General features: G+C 60.9%; 1 protein-coding gene across 3 annotated transcripts in view; it reads left to right on the forward strand.

The window, feature by feature from the left end:
• USP2 (ubiquitin specific peptidase 2) overlaps nucleotides 1-15,624 on the forward strand; it is a 47,736-nt gene that overhangs the window by 7,784 nt on the left and 24,328 nt on the right. For 2 of the 3 annotated variants that reach the window (XM_067565036.1, XM_067565046.1), the window contains one exon: nucleotides 774-1,555. In XM_067565036.1, coding sequence (XP_067421137.1) covers nucleotides 815-1,555 — 741 coding nt within the window. In that variant the 5' untranslated portion in view covers nucleotides 774-814. Of the gene's footprint in view, nucleotides 1-773; nucleotides 1,556-11,972; nucleotides 12,415-15,624 lie in introns of those variants that run through there. The other variant, XM_067565054.1, reaches the window with a different exon arrangement.

Consider the following 15,624-nt stretch of genomic DNA (forward strand, 5'->3'; position numbering starts at 1 on the left):
AGAGGAGGGGCTGGGAAAATCTCCCCCCTGCTCTCTCAACTTTCTAGGGAGAAGAGCGCAGGGTGACCTCTTCCCCCCATCTCTGCTGCCTGGGGGCCTCTGGGCGGGAGCCTGTCCCCTCTGCCGGGGGCCATGTGGAGCACTGGCTGCTGTAAACAAACCCGCCGAAAATCCAGGGCCGCTGCTGCCCTCTGTTGCCATCTGTCCCTGCCGCTCACTCGCGTCTCCGCAGCACCCCCAGTGGCAAACGGTTGCCAGCTTTGTGTCTAACTGAGATGGCAGAACATCCCCAGCCTGCGTGAGACCTTGCAGCCTGATGGACTCGGCTTCACGCAGCCTGGTCCCACTGCCCCCTGCGTTGCTGTGTGTGGGATGGCCCCGTGCAGCGTCTCAGGCGCTGGGCTCCAGCCAGCTGGTGTGTCCCACCCCCCGCACATCCCAGCCCCTCCGGTCCCCAGCTCGGCAGGGTCCTGGCCCGTGCAGGTGGAGAAGGCTGTTTGTCTCTCCCTTCCAGGGATTTCGAGTCTCCCCAGCTGCACTGGCCAAGTCACCTCCATGCTCCCACAGCAGAAGTCTCCTGCCCCGAAGGTTGGCTCCTAATGGGGTCTCCAGCCTTTTCTCGCTATGGGGGGGATGCCAGCTCTCCTGCCCCCGTCTGCCCACAGGACAGGCAGCCCTGCTCCCCAGCCGGGGGCACGCGGCGGGCAGCGAGTTGGGGCTGGTGACCGTCGGGGCAGGGACTCAACGGCGCTCTCTCTGCTCTTGCTTTGCAGTCAATGCCACCAGCGGGGCCCCCGGAGCCCCCGTCTCCAGGATGTCCCAGATCTCCTCCTCCCTGAAGCGCTATGGAGACTCCTCCCGCTACCCGGCCTCCTCCTGCACCAAAGCCCCCACCAGCTACGGCTCCTACGCCTCCTACGGCTCCAGCTTCGTTGCCTCTTACCCGGACAAGGCCAAGGTCAGCTTCCAGCCGAGCCCCCTGGGCAGCCACCTGGCCTCCGGCCGGCTGCGCTCCACGGGCGCCTCCCCGACCAGCAGCTACGACACGGGCCGGCTGGCCCTGCGCCCCGACTCCGGCACCAGGCTGAGCCAGAGCTACGGCCACACGCTGGCCAGGCCTCCGGGCGGCGGGGGCCTGAGCGGGGGAGCGTGCTACCCTTACACCGGCCCCTCCAGCAGCCCCACCAGCTACCTGGCGGGGCCCTCGGCGCTCAGCCGCAAGAAGTCGGGCAGCCACTCGGACCTGGCCCAGGAGTTCAGCGGGCTGCACGCCACCGAGCCCTACCGCCTGGGTTCGCCCACCCGCGCCCCCCTCCTCGCCAGCAACCGCCAGGAGCTCTGCGCCCTGCAGAGCCTCTACCAGGCCGCCAGCCGCTCCGAGTACGTCAAGGAGTACCTGGAGTCCTGCAGCCGGAAGGGCGGCCGCGCCCCTGGCTGCCCCCGCAGCCCCACCCAGGAGGTGCTCACCCCCACGCTCCGGCCCAGCAGCCGCTGCCCCAGCCAGCCGTGGGAAAGGAGCGAGAGCCGGACGGACTCCCCAGCCCGGGACAGCTCGGTAGGTGCTGCCGTCTTCGTGGGGGGGTTGAGCGGGGTCGGGGGCGAGTGACCTCGCGGGGCTGTTGATGGCGACAGGGAGGAGATTGGCTGATCCTGGGGAGCAGGTGGGGTGTTGGGGGGAGGTCCAAGAACCGAGCAGCCTAAACCAAATACACCCCCAGATCCAGGCTTCACAGCTGTCCCCACCCCACCCCCAAACCCGAGCCCCACGGACTCTGGGGAGAAGCCACATCTGGAGCCAAATGCTGTGTGTGGCTGGGGGTGGAACCCATGCAACCCCAGAGTCAGGCAGAGGAGAGGCTGGGAGCCAGGCTGGACTCGCTGATGGGGCTGGAACAGAACATCTCCCCGCCCACGACTGATCCACACTGGGTCTCTGCTAGCTGCGCCCTCCAGCCGCCCCTGTCTCAGACGGACGGTGTGTCTTGGTGCATGGGGCACTGGGGCTCAGGAGAGACCTGGCTTCTATTCTTAGCTTCGCCACTGGCCTGCTGGCTGGCCTTGGACCAGTCACCTTATCACCTTGTGACTCAGTTTCACCATCTGTGAAAGGGGGAGAGTGATGCCGCCCTCTGTGGTAAGGTGCACTGAGATCTGCTGATGACGGTGCTAGATAAGAGCTAGGCTGTGTTATTAAATGGGGCAAGGGTTTTGCACAAACACCCCCCGAGTTATTCCTGGATCTCTTAACGTCCGGACCCCCGCTGGGGTCGTCCCAGGGTTGTGGTGACGGGTGGCGAGTTCAAACAGTCGCTGAGGGTCCCTGCGGATAGCGCCGGCAGGTGAGCAGGCCCTCATCTCTGCAGAGTGTTTGTCTCGCAGTGGCCCTGCCCGTGGCCGCCCTCCCATGAGGCTAAGAAGGTGCTGCCGCCGCGTGGGCATTGCTGCCTGGAGCCTGCTGGGGGCTTTGTTCTCTCCCTTGTGCTTGTGGGGACTGCCCCATCGCCACGCACCCTGGGGTGTTGTGGCGTGGCCTCATGTCCTGACGCCTGACTGGGCGAAGCAGTGACTTGAACAACTCTGCGGCCCAGGGAGAGTGCTCCCCCCCCCCCCCCCAGCGGTCCCCCAGTGGGGCAGGCACCCTGCGTCGTGGCCGATGTGTCAAGGCAGCCTCCCGCCCGGGGCGGAGGTGGACTGACTGAGCCCCTGCTGTCCCTGGGTCTGTCCTGCCCTGCCGGCCGGCAGCAAGGATGCGCTGGGAGCTGTGCAGGGATCAGGTCGGGGCAGGCAGGCAGAGGCCATGGTGCACAGCCAGTCCCTGCGGTGGGCTCGCGTGCGTGCTCAGGTGCGGGACGGGCCGCGCCTGGGGGGCTGGGCCAGCCTCCTGCACTCCCCATGCCCTCAGGTTCCCAGCGGAACCGGGGCCCAGAGGAAGGGGGACAGATGCACTGTGGTACTGGGCTCCTCTGTCTACGCGAGGCAGGAGTGGGGGAAGTCCCTGATGGCAAGGCATTTCCCAGATTCGCGTCACCCAACCCCCCCTGTGTGTCTGTCCCTCCGATAGCAGAGGGAGTGGGCAGGACTGGGCCGGGGCCTGCTCACAGCATCTCTTGAGGAGGGGTTTGCAGCCAGCGGGAGGGCAGTGCCCCCCATTCTCTAGCTTCCATCCGGTTCTCATGAGCCAGGGGAAAGATTCAGCCTGTGATCTATGACAAGGCACCTGCTTCCTGCCCGGCCCGGTGCTAACCGTGAAGCCGGTGAGCATGTCACAAAGGGCCCAGGCCCCGTCTGGGATGGCTCGTTTCTGGCAGCCCCTGGTGCCTTAGGTTCTGCTAACAGACAGGAGAGAAGCCGTCGGCTCCTCCGCTGAGCCCCAGAGGCACTGTGCCCTGCTTGTGTTTGCTAGGATTGCGTGTACATGCGTGTATGCACGCATGCGCACACACACACACACATGTAGGCACACACGCTCCCAGGTACACAAGGTTTCCACTGTCGGGTGCTCAGACACACTCGCTGCATGCCTGTGTGCGCACGCGTAGCTTCACTCGCCCTCCCCGTGCAGACATTCCTGGGAAGAGGCAGGGCAAAGAGAGGACACGAAGTTCTTGCCGCCGAGAGAGTTCCAGGCGTGCCCTGCTCTGCTCCCGGCTGCCTGTTGACACGCTGTGTGTGTGTGTGTGTGTGTGTGTGTGTGTGTGTGTGTGTGTGTGTGTGTGTGTGTGTGTGTGTGTGTGTGTGTGTGTGTGTGTGTGTGTGTGTGTGTGTGTGTGTGTGTGTGTGTGTGTGTGTGTGTGTGTGTGTGTGTGTGTGTGTGTGTGTGTTCGTTCCAAAGCGACTGTTAAGCAGTTGCACCTGTTACGTAAGCGCTGTGGAGTGGAGCCTGGCAGAGAACGCCAGACGGACCCAGAGACCTAATTCGGGGCACTGAGCCGCGCCGCCAACTCCCCTTTCGGCTTCCAAGCCTCCCTGTCTGGCCCAGGCTGTGCAGAGCCGGGGTCTCCCTGGAGTCCTGTTCCCGGGGCCCAGCCCAGCCAGCCGTCCTCACGCCGTGCCTGCTCTGCTGTGCACCACACCTGCTGGCTCTGCACCCAGCACAGTCAGTTCTTTGCTGTCACGATCACCCCAATCCGCCCGGCTTGTGAAAGGAGCTTGGCTGACATAACCCCGGGCCGGGCAGCGCTTGCAGCTGGAGCCGCCCATCTGGGGTGGCTGGTTTGGCTTCTGCCCATTGCCATGCAGTACGCAACGGGGACGCCGTCCTGTTCCCAGAACCCGGCCGCACCCCTCCCGGCTGAGTGATGGTGGAGCTCCCTGTGCCTTAGTTAGCCCAGGGGCCTCGGGGCCGGGCAGCCGGGCCAGACAGCCAGGTTCCCACGTGTGGTGATGAGAGAGGGGGAGAACGGGGGGTCAGTTGTACTGGGGCCGGGGGGGGCCCCAAAACATCTCTAGTGTCTGTGTAAATTAAGTGACACGGCAAGGGGTGGGGCCCCAGCGTACCAGGGCCCCCAGTTTCTCTCGACGGGCCTGTTCCCATGTGACAGTCACTGGAAACATCCACTCCCGTCTCCTCTCTGCTGTGACACCTCGGCGGAACGCCCTGGGATGCTCGGAGTCCTGACTGTGGGTTTGTAGAAGGAGCCAGACAGAGATTCTGAGAATCAGCTGTGGGGAGGGAGGGGTCTTGTGCAGCTGTCTTACACCGGGGGATAGCGTCGCTGGAGAGGTCAGGTCGCGGTTGCGTGCAGGAGTGTCTGAGCTCTGGGGCTGATGCCTGGGGGGCAGGATTAGGGAAGCTGCCTGCAAATGTCTGGCTGTGTCCTGGTCTCGTCTCCTCTGGGGGGCCCCCAGCCGCCCCCCAATACATCCCTGGTCAGAAGTGCTGTCCTGCTCGGCAGTGGACAAGAGAGGTCGGGGGCACGGGCGGGAGGAGGCGGGTTTTCAGGCTGTTGGTTTCTTTCGGCCATGCATGCGGGCACTCGCTCACTCAAGCAAAGACGTGTACAGTCCTGCCCCCCCCTCCTCCCCCGCACGCCCACCCCTGCGCGCAGGGCTGCAGCCCACCGGGGCCGGTCGCCACCTCCGCCTTGCCTAGTGGTCCCGTGCTCAGCTGGGGTCAGCCTTTCCCTGCCTTGGTCTGATGCCAAGGCGTGCTAGAGGGCAAGGGGCTGGGCCAGTGCGGCTGCCCGCACTGATCTGTGCAGTTCCCGCAGCCAAGGGCCTGTCCTCTTGTGAGGAGTCCCTGGCACACACAAAGAAAGCAGAGACACCCCCGCCCCGGCTCCGTCTTTCCCTCTCGCCATGTGCAGGAGCCTGGCGCGGGGAGTGGAGACGGGGCAGGGCTCTCCAGCCCTCGCCAGCAGGTCCCCGCCAGACAGAGCCTTACATAACAGTCTAAACCCTCCTTAATCCTCCTGTGTCTGGACCTCCCACCACCACTTTCTCTCTCGTTCTCTCTCTTACTGCCCTTCTCCCGGGGGAGACGGCTTCCTCAGCTTCCCTAGAACCACAGGTGTGAATCCTAGCAGAGCCGGGGGCGGGGGAGTCACACGAAGCCCCCTCCCTGCACTGGAGTCAACAACATGCCATGGGGCAGCTTTGGGAGAGAGCCGCAGGTTTGTCCTGTGATCCTCGGCCAAAATCCCTGCACCGCATGCACCCCACCCCAGAGACAGCTGCATTCAGCAGCGGGGCAGGGGTCCCTGAGTTTATCGCCTGTGATGCTCCTCCTTTCCTGTCCCATCTCCGCCCCCCCCCCCCCCCCCGGTTTTGTAGAGGGGTGCACTTCATCACTCCTGACCCCGGCTGTGGGGCAGGGCGGGAGAGGGTGCAGCCGGACATGACCCGTGCTGGGCTGGGGAGAAGCTGCTGGCCAAGTTACGGGAAAGGCAAATCCTGACGCCAGGCTCTAGTCGCTTCTCTGCAGGCTCCGACACGTAGCCGCACGGGGTCTGCCTGCTGGAGGGTGGGGGTGCACGGCTGGGGCTGGATGCTTTGCAGAGCGCCCGGGTCTGGGTCTGCCGGCTCCGTGCAGTCGCTGACACTGACGCGTGGGGGTTGTGGTGCTGCCCGGTCAGGGCGGCTGTGTTATATGCCGGCTCAGCACAGATGCTAGTGGCAAGGCAAGGGAGCAGAGAGTCGGGTGCAGTATCTCTGGTCTATCACCGCAAACACCCAGCTCTCCACCTCCCCGGCAGCTCTGCATCTCCCAGCGTGCCCACGGCTGGTGGGGGCGTATTAGGTGTCACTTCCCCCCGCCAAACACGTCTCACACACAGCAGCACTGGGGTGTCCGCCCGGCTGCACCGACCCGGCCTAATGGCTCGAACACGGGAGAGGTGTCCGACGTCCGGGCTCAGAAGGGCTGCCCTCGCTGCCCAGGCTCTGGTCATGTCGGTTCCTCTGCTTCCCCAGCAGAAACGTATGGGCAGCGTAGGGCTCTCGGTTCCCCTCCTAGCAATGGCGGGATTTGACTCCGCACCACGGGGTCTGGAGTACGTGTGGCACTGACTGACCCGTCTGTAGGAACCCTGCCGCCCCGGCCTCGTTCGCCGTCAGTCCCCACGCTTGCCACCACCAGTGAGTGACCCAATCCAGCTGCCACCATCCGCCCTGATCAAGAGACCGCCCCTCGATAGCCCATACTTGGGCTTCCCCCACCCCACATCACCCCAGTCCTGAGCACCCTCTTCTCCTTAACCCGCATACAGGGATCCCCTCTGGAACCCCAATCTCCCCTTCTCAGGCAGTGCCTCAGTGTTCATTATAGCAAAGCCTGTAGAATATTCTTAACGGTGACTTTAGCCTGGATCCTGGCCCACTTCTGGCCGCGTGTCTGAGCAGCGCCTAGCGCGGCAGGGTTTTGATCAGAGCCGGATGAGCAATGGATGTTTTGGTTGGCTGGCAAGTCCAAAAAAAACCAGGGGGGCGGGGGATTGTTTCTAGCTGACTTGAAAATGACGTTTTCTGTGAATCAAAAAGTTACCCCCTCCCCCCCAAAAAAAGTTTGGATTAAATGCAACATTTCAGTATTAGCTTCCTGCCCCCCCTCCCCATTTTTAATTTAAAAAAGAATAACTGAAAGTCATTTTGAATTGAAAGGTCAAAAACCCTTTGACTGTTTTGGATATTTATTTATTTTTTTACTTTTTTTTTTTCCTTCACGGCAGCAACTTCCCAGAACGGACACCAATTTTGAAATCCCAAATCCGCATTTTTCACCAAAAAAATAATGTTAACCAAACATGGTGCCCAGCTCTGGCCCCGCTCGTGGTTTGGGGATGTAGGCGGGATGGTGGTGTACTAGTGGGGGTCAGGAGATGCAGTGTGGGAGCAGCTCTGGTAGCCTGGCCTTACGGCACTTGCTGGCAGTTTAATGTTCTCTGCTGTTTTCCAGTCTCATTTTTTTTTCCAAGCTGAGAAGCAAAATCATAAAAAATAATTAAACCACAGACGCAAACGGAAGCAGGCTTGCTTGTGGAGCGGGATGGGAGAGGCTGCCAGCCCAGGTCTCCGATTGGTTCTGCTCCATTAACCGGGAGGCATGGGTCATGCTGCCGCTTTGGAGCTGTGGTGTCTTTGAAGCGGCCCTCCCTCGTCATTTCCTCCCTCGGTTTCAGCCTGGGCCACTTAGGATGTTAGGTGATGAAAACCAAAGGTCAGATGAGCTTTTAGAGCAGGGGGCTGGGAGTCCAGGCTCCCAGGTTCTGTTCTTATTTCTGGAAAAGGGTATTGTGGGGTACAGGCGTCCCATTCTTGGTCTGTGCCCTTGGCCATGTGATTGCAGTGCTCCGCACCTCAGTTTACCTCGCCCCAGCTGTGAAGTTTCTTGCACGAACGTCCCGTCAGTGCTCTGGGAGCCTGGGGCGAAAGGGCCAGGCAGTCAGCGAACCCCCCAGGAGTGACGGCTTGGCAGAGCACCATTTGCATCCCAGCTGCGTTGGTAGCGGGCCCGAGGTTGTGCCGCCCCATTAACTGCCCAGAACATCGGGTGAACAGCGTGTCCGGTGGCTGCAGCCACCCAGAAAATCGCCGCCAGCCGCTCACGCTTCCGTCCCAACCAGTGCCTGGGACTGGCCTGCAGCCAGCGCCTGAACCCGTTGCCCTCCTGCTGCCAGCTGGAGCCCTGGGCATCCTCTGCTAGGAAGGTCACCGCTCCGGAGGAGGGACGTGGCAAGCTCTCATGTACCACCCTCCCCTCCGCCCCCCGATTGGAGCCGGTCCCCCTTAGCGGGGAAAGACCCTGTGTCCTATTCCCTGCCCCTGTGAGCCAACCCGTGCCCCGACATGGGGCCAGATCAGAGCCCGCAGCCTTTAGAGGGGAACATCCCTGTGTCCCATACCCCAGTCGTTTGAGCCAGCCGGTCCCCTGCCCGGTGGCTGGATTGGAGCCGGCCTGTGTCCTATTCCCTGCCCCCTGAGCCAGGTTTATGGTGTCTCTTTACTGACCTGTTCCCCAAGCGCCCTGCCCGAGTGGGTGACTCCGGCCCGACGGGAGTGGGGGGGGGGTCCGTGCTTTCTGGGCCTGCGTAACACAACCGAGGCAAGAGCGTCTAGAATGGGGGGGGGCCCTGAGCCGGCCAGAGGGGAGGCGCTACCAGGCAAACCCAGAGACAACGCTTGGGTGGCTGAGAGCCAACTGACTGACCTTCCAAGCCTGGCCTGGAGAGAGAAGCTGGGCCATGGGTGCTCCGTACTTTCTGGAGCTGCTTGGAGGGTATCTGCCATCCCTTGTCCCCACCGCCGTCTCCCAGTTTCCTCGGCTAGAGCCTGATCCGCCCGTCTGTGTTAGGCTTTGCTATCACCCTGCACAGAGGGTCATGTCAGGGTGGATCCTCTGTCAGAGGGATCCTTAGGAACCTGGCTTCACGTTGCATGGTTGGGTTCCCAGTGACTTGGTGTGTGTCTATATATACAGCCTGTGTGTGTGTACTGAGCTGGTGTGTGTGTGTGTACAGTCTACGCTGCAATTTGTGCACGGCTTCCTATGTCCTCAGTCTGTGTGCAGAGAGCAGACTGTGTGTGTGACTGTGTGTACATTGCATGGCTGGGTGTGCAGAATGTGGAGTGCCTACTGTCTATTGAAGTTTGGAAGGATTAGATTTTTGTTGGTAAACGTTGGTCTATCCACACACACAGGCTGAAAAACTATTTCCATCTCTACTAATTGAAATTGACAGATAGACACAGTGCGAGAAATGCTCCTGGAGAACTTACTAGAGTTGGATTTAAGGATTCTTGCTTTGTCTCGTTTGACGTGATGGTGACAATGTGTGTTTTAATGGTTATAAAGCTTTAACTTTATGAAACTCAACACTGATTGTCATTAAATAACTGGTGTTCCCCTCCCCTCTAATTTCCTGCAACCTTGAACATTTAAATAGATTTAAAAAAAAAATTTAAGCTTCAGAATAACCGGCTATAAAAAAATTGAATTCTGCCAAGACTGCATCGCTGGGGTGTGGGGTGCATGCTTTTGCGTACACATTGTGTGTGTGTGTGTTATACAGTATGCTGTGAGTTGGGAGTGAGTGCCGGCATTTGCGTCCACATTGCGTATGTGTCTGTGTACAGTATCCTTTCTGTGTGTGTATATGTACACACGGTGTTCAATGAAACAGCCGTCACACTTGGATGAGGAAATCTAAGTCCCTGCAGATGAACAGCACCGCAAGGCGCCGCCTTGGATATTTTTAAAGCTGCCAAAAATAGTGCCCTCCTCTCAACCTCCCAGCTTTCGTCAGCGCCCCCAGAATGTCTGTGCAGAAACCTCAATCTGGGGATGGGGGAGGCTGCATTCGGAGCAACGAGCATTAAAATAACAGCCGCCCAGGGCCTCTCTTGTCCCTGACTCCAGGAGATTGGAGGGGGTCGAGGAGGAGAACCCAGCTTCTCTGCTTCACCCAGTGGGGTTGTCATGAGGACAGTCAGCCTGTGTGCCGGACCTGGGCTGCTCATGGGAGTTGGGAAGCCAGTCTGCGCTGGCCAGGAGCTGTCAGTCAGCCTGTTCTCCCAAACACCCCGTAGGAAAACAGGCTGAGGCTAAGAATGGAAATTTACCCAGAGCGGAAGGTGAAGACACCTGATACGTGGAGCCCGTGTGTCAATGCAGCACCTTGTACTTTCAGTTCAGCCTGGCAGTGAGTCCGTTCGCAGGCTAACGCAAAACTGTGTGTTGCTGGGACTGAGAGAGCCAGGACACCTGGGTTCTCTGCCCAGCTCTGAGACTGCCTTTGCTGTAGAAACTCAGGCAAGTCACAGCCCTGCTCTGTGCCTCAGTTTCCCCAGCTTTGAAATGGGGATAATAATATTTACCTGCCTCCCAGTGGGACTTCATCTCTCACGGGATACCATAGTGATAGGCGTCTTATTATGCAGATCAGATGGGCGCCTGCTCCTCTCCTTTTTGCTTAGCCAGAGCTCCCGTCAGGGCCAGCAGGAGTTTTGCCTGAGTAAAGACTTCAGGATTGAGCCCAGCGTTGTACAAGCGCTAAGTGTAGCAAATCTGGGGCCAGTTGGAAGTGCACAGTAGCAGTCAAGATGGAACCCAACTCCTCCTGCTAGCCCAGGCCCATCTTCCTGAGCTGAAGGAGACTCCCCATCCACTATAAACAGTATAGGTCCTCTGGCACACAGCTGTGCAAGTTCTGATTTAATCCAGCAGAGGACAGCGCTACATGGACATGCTGGAGTCAATGTTACAATTTTATTTCTGAATCACAGGTCCAATGGCCATTACAAAGGAAATAAATAGCAGTGAGTCTTAGGGTGAGGGTTTGTTTCCTACTGATGAGAAAAAAAAGGAAGAAAATTAGAAAATAATTACAAAAACTATTGAGATAACAAACGTACGTTGTCGGTCGAAATGTACTGAGAAATAGCAGTTCAGTTCAATCCAATCAGCCTCTGTTGGTACAGCCAGCTATCCGAGTGTGGCCAAGCCATAAAGAAAGAGACAAAACCTCTCGGGTCTCCAGCAGAGGGTAGTGTGATCCCTGAGGAGCAGAACTACACACCCTGGGGGCTTGTCTCCACACACAAGTTGCACCGGTTTCACTCAAACCGGTTTGAAAACTGATGTAAACCTCTGTGCGGATACTCTCCTTCAGCTTGCACCTCGTCAGACTCCTCTACGTGAGAAAGGGGCATCAGGCTAACCTGAGTCCCCTTTTCGACCCAGCTAGTGCAAAAAGCTGGGTGCTCAAAAGAAGAGGGGCTTATTTGGGGTTCGTGTCAACCTGTTCTTAAATGAAACTGCATTAAGCCTAGATTAAACCCTAATAAGCATCCACGGGGGCTTTGGCACCAGTTTAACTAAATGGTTTAAAATCGCCTTTTGTTATACAAGGGCCACTCTCCCGTGTCAGCAAACCCTGTATTTATGGACGCAGGCGAACGTGCTCTGTGTCAAGTTCAGGTCTATTCAAGAGTATCCACACTATGCAGAGTTGCCAGAGTTTAAAACCAGTTCATTACATATTTATTACTGTGTGTTTGTATGACCCCAGCTCCTGGGAGCTCCAGTCATGGCCTGGAACTCCTTTGCGCAAGGCGCTGTACAAACACGGCACCAAAAGACAGACCCTGCCCCAGAGAGCTTCTGATCTCAGTCTAAAACGAGAGAGAGGAGCCGGAAGGCAGCCGGGCCAGGATCGGGCAGCGTGCTAGGCAGGAGTCTCATGCCGGCAGCCTGAGCCAGAGTTTTCTGCAGACAGTTTAACAATTCCTCCCAGGAGTCCCAGGCCTGCAGCCCAGCCCTCCTGGGGGCTCAGTGGCCCACAACCCTTTGTCAGCCCAGTCAGGGTTGCTATGACGCGCTGCTGTTGCCGTGCAGAGCCGCCCCACGCGTGCCCCCCTCGGTTACCCCTTTCCCGTCCCGTCACGCCAGCTGCCCGAGGCGTGGGCCGTCGGAGAGAGCTCTTGTGCGCCTCCCCCGTTTGATGTCAGAGCCCTTCAGGTGCAGGCGGCAGGGTCTGGGCAGAGCTGAGCTGGGTGGCAGGGCTGGGGCCGGAGTTGCTTTGCCAAGCACCCTGCAGTGGCAGCGGAGAGCAGGGTGCAGGGAGAGAAACTTCCCAGAGCAACGGGCCAGGGGCGCAGGCAGGTCCTTGGCCCGGGGAGAGAGGCCACTGACCCCAGCGCAGGGCACGCGGTCCAGGGGCTCCCTGGCAGAGACAGTGGGCATCTCCCGGCAGCTGCCTCCTGCCAGCAGCAGGGAGCCCCCTCAGGGCGCAGCGCCCAGCCCGGGTGTCCGGAGGCTGACTCTGGGGGCCAGGCGGCATGCGGAACTCCTACACGGTCACCGTGGCCGAGGAGCCCCCGGCTTTCCCCAGCTTGCACAAGGAGCTGCGCCCCAGGACTGCCGTGCCGGGATCCCTGGTGGTCTCCGCCTTCGTGGGGCTCCTTCTCAACAAGACCAAGGTAGAGAGAGCCCCTGCCCCGTGCTGTCCTGCCTTCGGGGGGAGGGGGGCTGCCCTGTGCCCTCGGTTTGGCAGGGGACCGGGGGGGGAGCCTCCTGGCTATGTCCTGGCTTGGTCTGGGGTTAAATGCTGTCAGGGATCCGCCTCCCCCTTTCCCCCCCGTGCTGCGCGGTGCGTCTAGGCGCTGTTGGTTTGCCCTTTGCCGGGATCTGTTGTGTGGGTGAGAGGCAGCGTGGTCTAGTAGTGAGAGCAGCAGGCGAGTGCCAGGACTCCGGGGTTCTGTTCCCGCCTCTCTGCGTCCCAGCCCCCCGCCCCTGTAACGGGGTGGAGGGGGGGGGACTGGCTCACCTAGCAGGGCGCAGAGCAGGGGTGGACGGCTGGCAGGACTTAGACAGGGCTGTGACCGCAACAGGTGGCCCAAGAGGAGAATCCCTGGGCACCGGCGGCTGTTCAAACGCCTGTAGCTGCCCCCGGCTGAGTCCTCCCTCGCCCTCCCCAGATCTGCCCCGGCTCAGCTCTGGCCCGGAGGGGGTGCCCTCAGGGGCCCACTGCACTGGGACGTCAGCCCCACATGCAGCCTCCACAAGCCCGGGCTAGCTTGTCGGTGGAGCAGAGGAGAACGTCTCAGACAGTTTCCTCTGGCTTTCCTGGGTAGAGGGAGTGTTGTCTAGTAGTTAGGGCAAGGAGGGACTGAGTCCAGACACCTGGCTTCTTTTCCCAGTTCTGGTTAGCTGCGTGACCATGGCCAAGTCTCTTCTCTTTCCCTGTGCCTCAGTGTCCCCTTTCGCACAGGCAGAGTCGTGGGTCACACTGGCCCCGTGAGACGTGTAAGCAGGGCTGTAACCTACGCTCCTTTGTTCGATGGGATGAATGCAGAGAGCGAAGGGGGCGTGGGGCTGCAGGGGCTTATGTAAGAGTCGCCTTCTCTGGTGTGGCTTTGTCTCTGACTCCCCGGGTGCCGCGGCCCCGCGTGTTCTGCTCCAGCCGGGAAACCTGGGGTCTAAATGGATGAAGGTGCAGGGAAGGGGGGGGTGTCCGTCCAGTGTGCACCCCACAGCGGGGACGTCTTGTGTTCTGCCTGTGCCGCCCATGCTCCTCGGATAGATGTCACCCGTCCATACCCGCCGTGTCCTAGATAAAGGCCAGGGCCGGGGAGGGGGATTAGCCAGCATCAAATCATGGGGGCGGGGAGCCTGCTGTACTAGAACTCCCCAGCATTACCTGGTCTCTGCCCAAGGGGGCCGCGGGCCAGGACTCCCGGGGGGGGGGGGGGACCGGCAGATCTCCTACGAGCCGCCTTCTCCCAGCACACGGACATTAGCTGCTCCAGCTCCAGGCGTGAGCGTCCAGCTACTCCAGCGCTGGCCTTTCCCCAGCAGGAGGCGCTGCGGGGAGTGGGGTGAGTGTGCTGGCTGCGGGAGGGGCCATCGGCTGCTCACGGCCAGGGGAGCAGCACTCGCATCCCAGATGCCTGAGTCTGCACTAGAGGAACTGGAGGAAGTTTCTCCAGCCTGCTGCCCTGGCCCTGTCCCTCCTGCCGTCTCTGCTGGTCATTCCCCTCCTCGCAAGCCCCCGTGCTGAGGGGCAGAGGCATCTGAGCCAGCCAGGGGAGGAGAAGCCGGCCCAAGCCGGCCCACATGGATCTCAGCCCCTGGATACCCAGTGGGAGGCAAATTCTGGGGCAGCCCGTGGGGATGGTCCATAGCAGGAGGGGCTTTCTGGGGAATGCACCGTGATGGGTGGAAAGTGGGGCCTCACCCCCATCAGGGTGTATGCCAGGGCACTGTGGGGAGAGGCCAGGCTAGGCAGGGGGCCCATCCCGAAGACCAGACCCCGGAGCTCATTCATCAGCTCCATCCATGCGCCCTCTGGGCTGTCACCCCGGAGCTCCTCTCCAGCGCACACGTCCTGCGGGCCTCGCCGCTCCACCTAGGTGCTTATATGGCCCTGGTGGCTGTGAGACTGGAGGTCCCCCATCCCTGCCACTTCCATCAGTCCACCTTTGATAAGGGCAGCCGAATTCCTGCGGCGTTACAATGACCTGACGCGGCCGGCATGCGCGTCTCCCTCCCTTCGCTCACCCCGTTCCTCCTCTCCTGCATGATAATCAAGGAGGCCCCTTGTCAAGTTTTTCCATGTCCATCGTCCAGATCGGTCACCGGGCTCTGCACACGGTGCCCTGCTCCGGGAGCGGCTCTGCCTGGCAGCGTCAGGGCACTGCTGCGAGGAAGCGCCAGGGGAGCTCCCAGGGTTCGCAGGCTCCTGGTGCCGAGAGGCAAGGAGGCTGCGTGTGGGTGTCCGGAAGGCGGTGTCCCTAGCTGATTCAGGTGCGATTTAGACCAGCCGCGCCCGTTTATCCGTGTTCAGTTCCGAAGCAGCAAGAAGGGTAGGGTATCCTTCCCTGGGGCTCGTCCCCCCTTTATCATGCTAGCCGGCTGGCCGCGTTGTCCCACCTTGCCGCACTCACAGCAGTGGGAGAGCGGTGCTGGCCCACTGGGCACAGAGTGGGCGGGAGGGGTGAGCCTGCAGCTGGGGTTCCCTCCTTCCCCAGACGTCTCGGTGTCTGCGCTACGCAGCCCATTGCTGAGGCCCGAGCCCGAGAGCCGGCTTGGCGTTGCTGGGAGCTTCGGGGTCAGGGCAGGAGCCGCCCTGGAAGAGGGTCGGAGCCAGAGTGAGGAACGCCCGGGAACGGCAGAGCACTGCTGTGGGGCGGCCAGGCCCAGCTCCCAGAGTGAGGAACGCCTGGGAACGGCAGGGCACTGCTGTGGGGCGGCCAGGCCCAGCTCCCAGAGCTGCAGTGGGGCTGCTCTGTGCTCAGGAGGACCCGGCTCTTCTCAGAGCAGACCAGGGTCATGGCCCTGGGTCCCGAGCAGGGCAAAGGACTGCGGGGCGGTGGGCAGGGACCGGGCACGGGCAGGCTGACCCGGCCCCGCTGCCCGTGGGGACTCGGCCTGTGACGCCCAACCTGTCACCAGGCTGCAGTGTGTGTAATTGTAGCTGGGTTATTTTGGACTGTTGCTGGGGCCTCCCACACACACACACACACACACACACACACACACACCAGCCGCTGCTATTTTGGAGCTGCTGGCACAGCACCCCCCTCCCCTTCCTGTCACTGCTGGGGGAGGCGGTAACGTCATTGGCATTAAGCCTCACATGGGTGGGGGGCTGGGCGTCGCTTCCTTAACCCCCTGAGTGCTGAATCCCC

The sequence above is a fragment of the Emydura macquarii genome, unplaced genomic scaffold (genome assembly GCF_026122565.2).
Source record: "Emydura macquarii macquarii isolate MOO-44397 ecotype Brisbane River unplaced genomic scaffold, CSIRO-AGI_Emac_v2 contig_312, whole genome shotgun sequence".
NCBI classification, from domain to species: domain Eukaryota; kingdom Metazoa; phylum Chordata; order Testudines; family Chelidae; genus Emydura; species Emydura macquarii.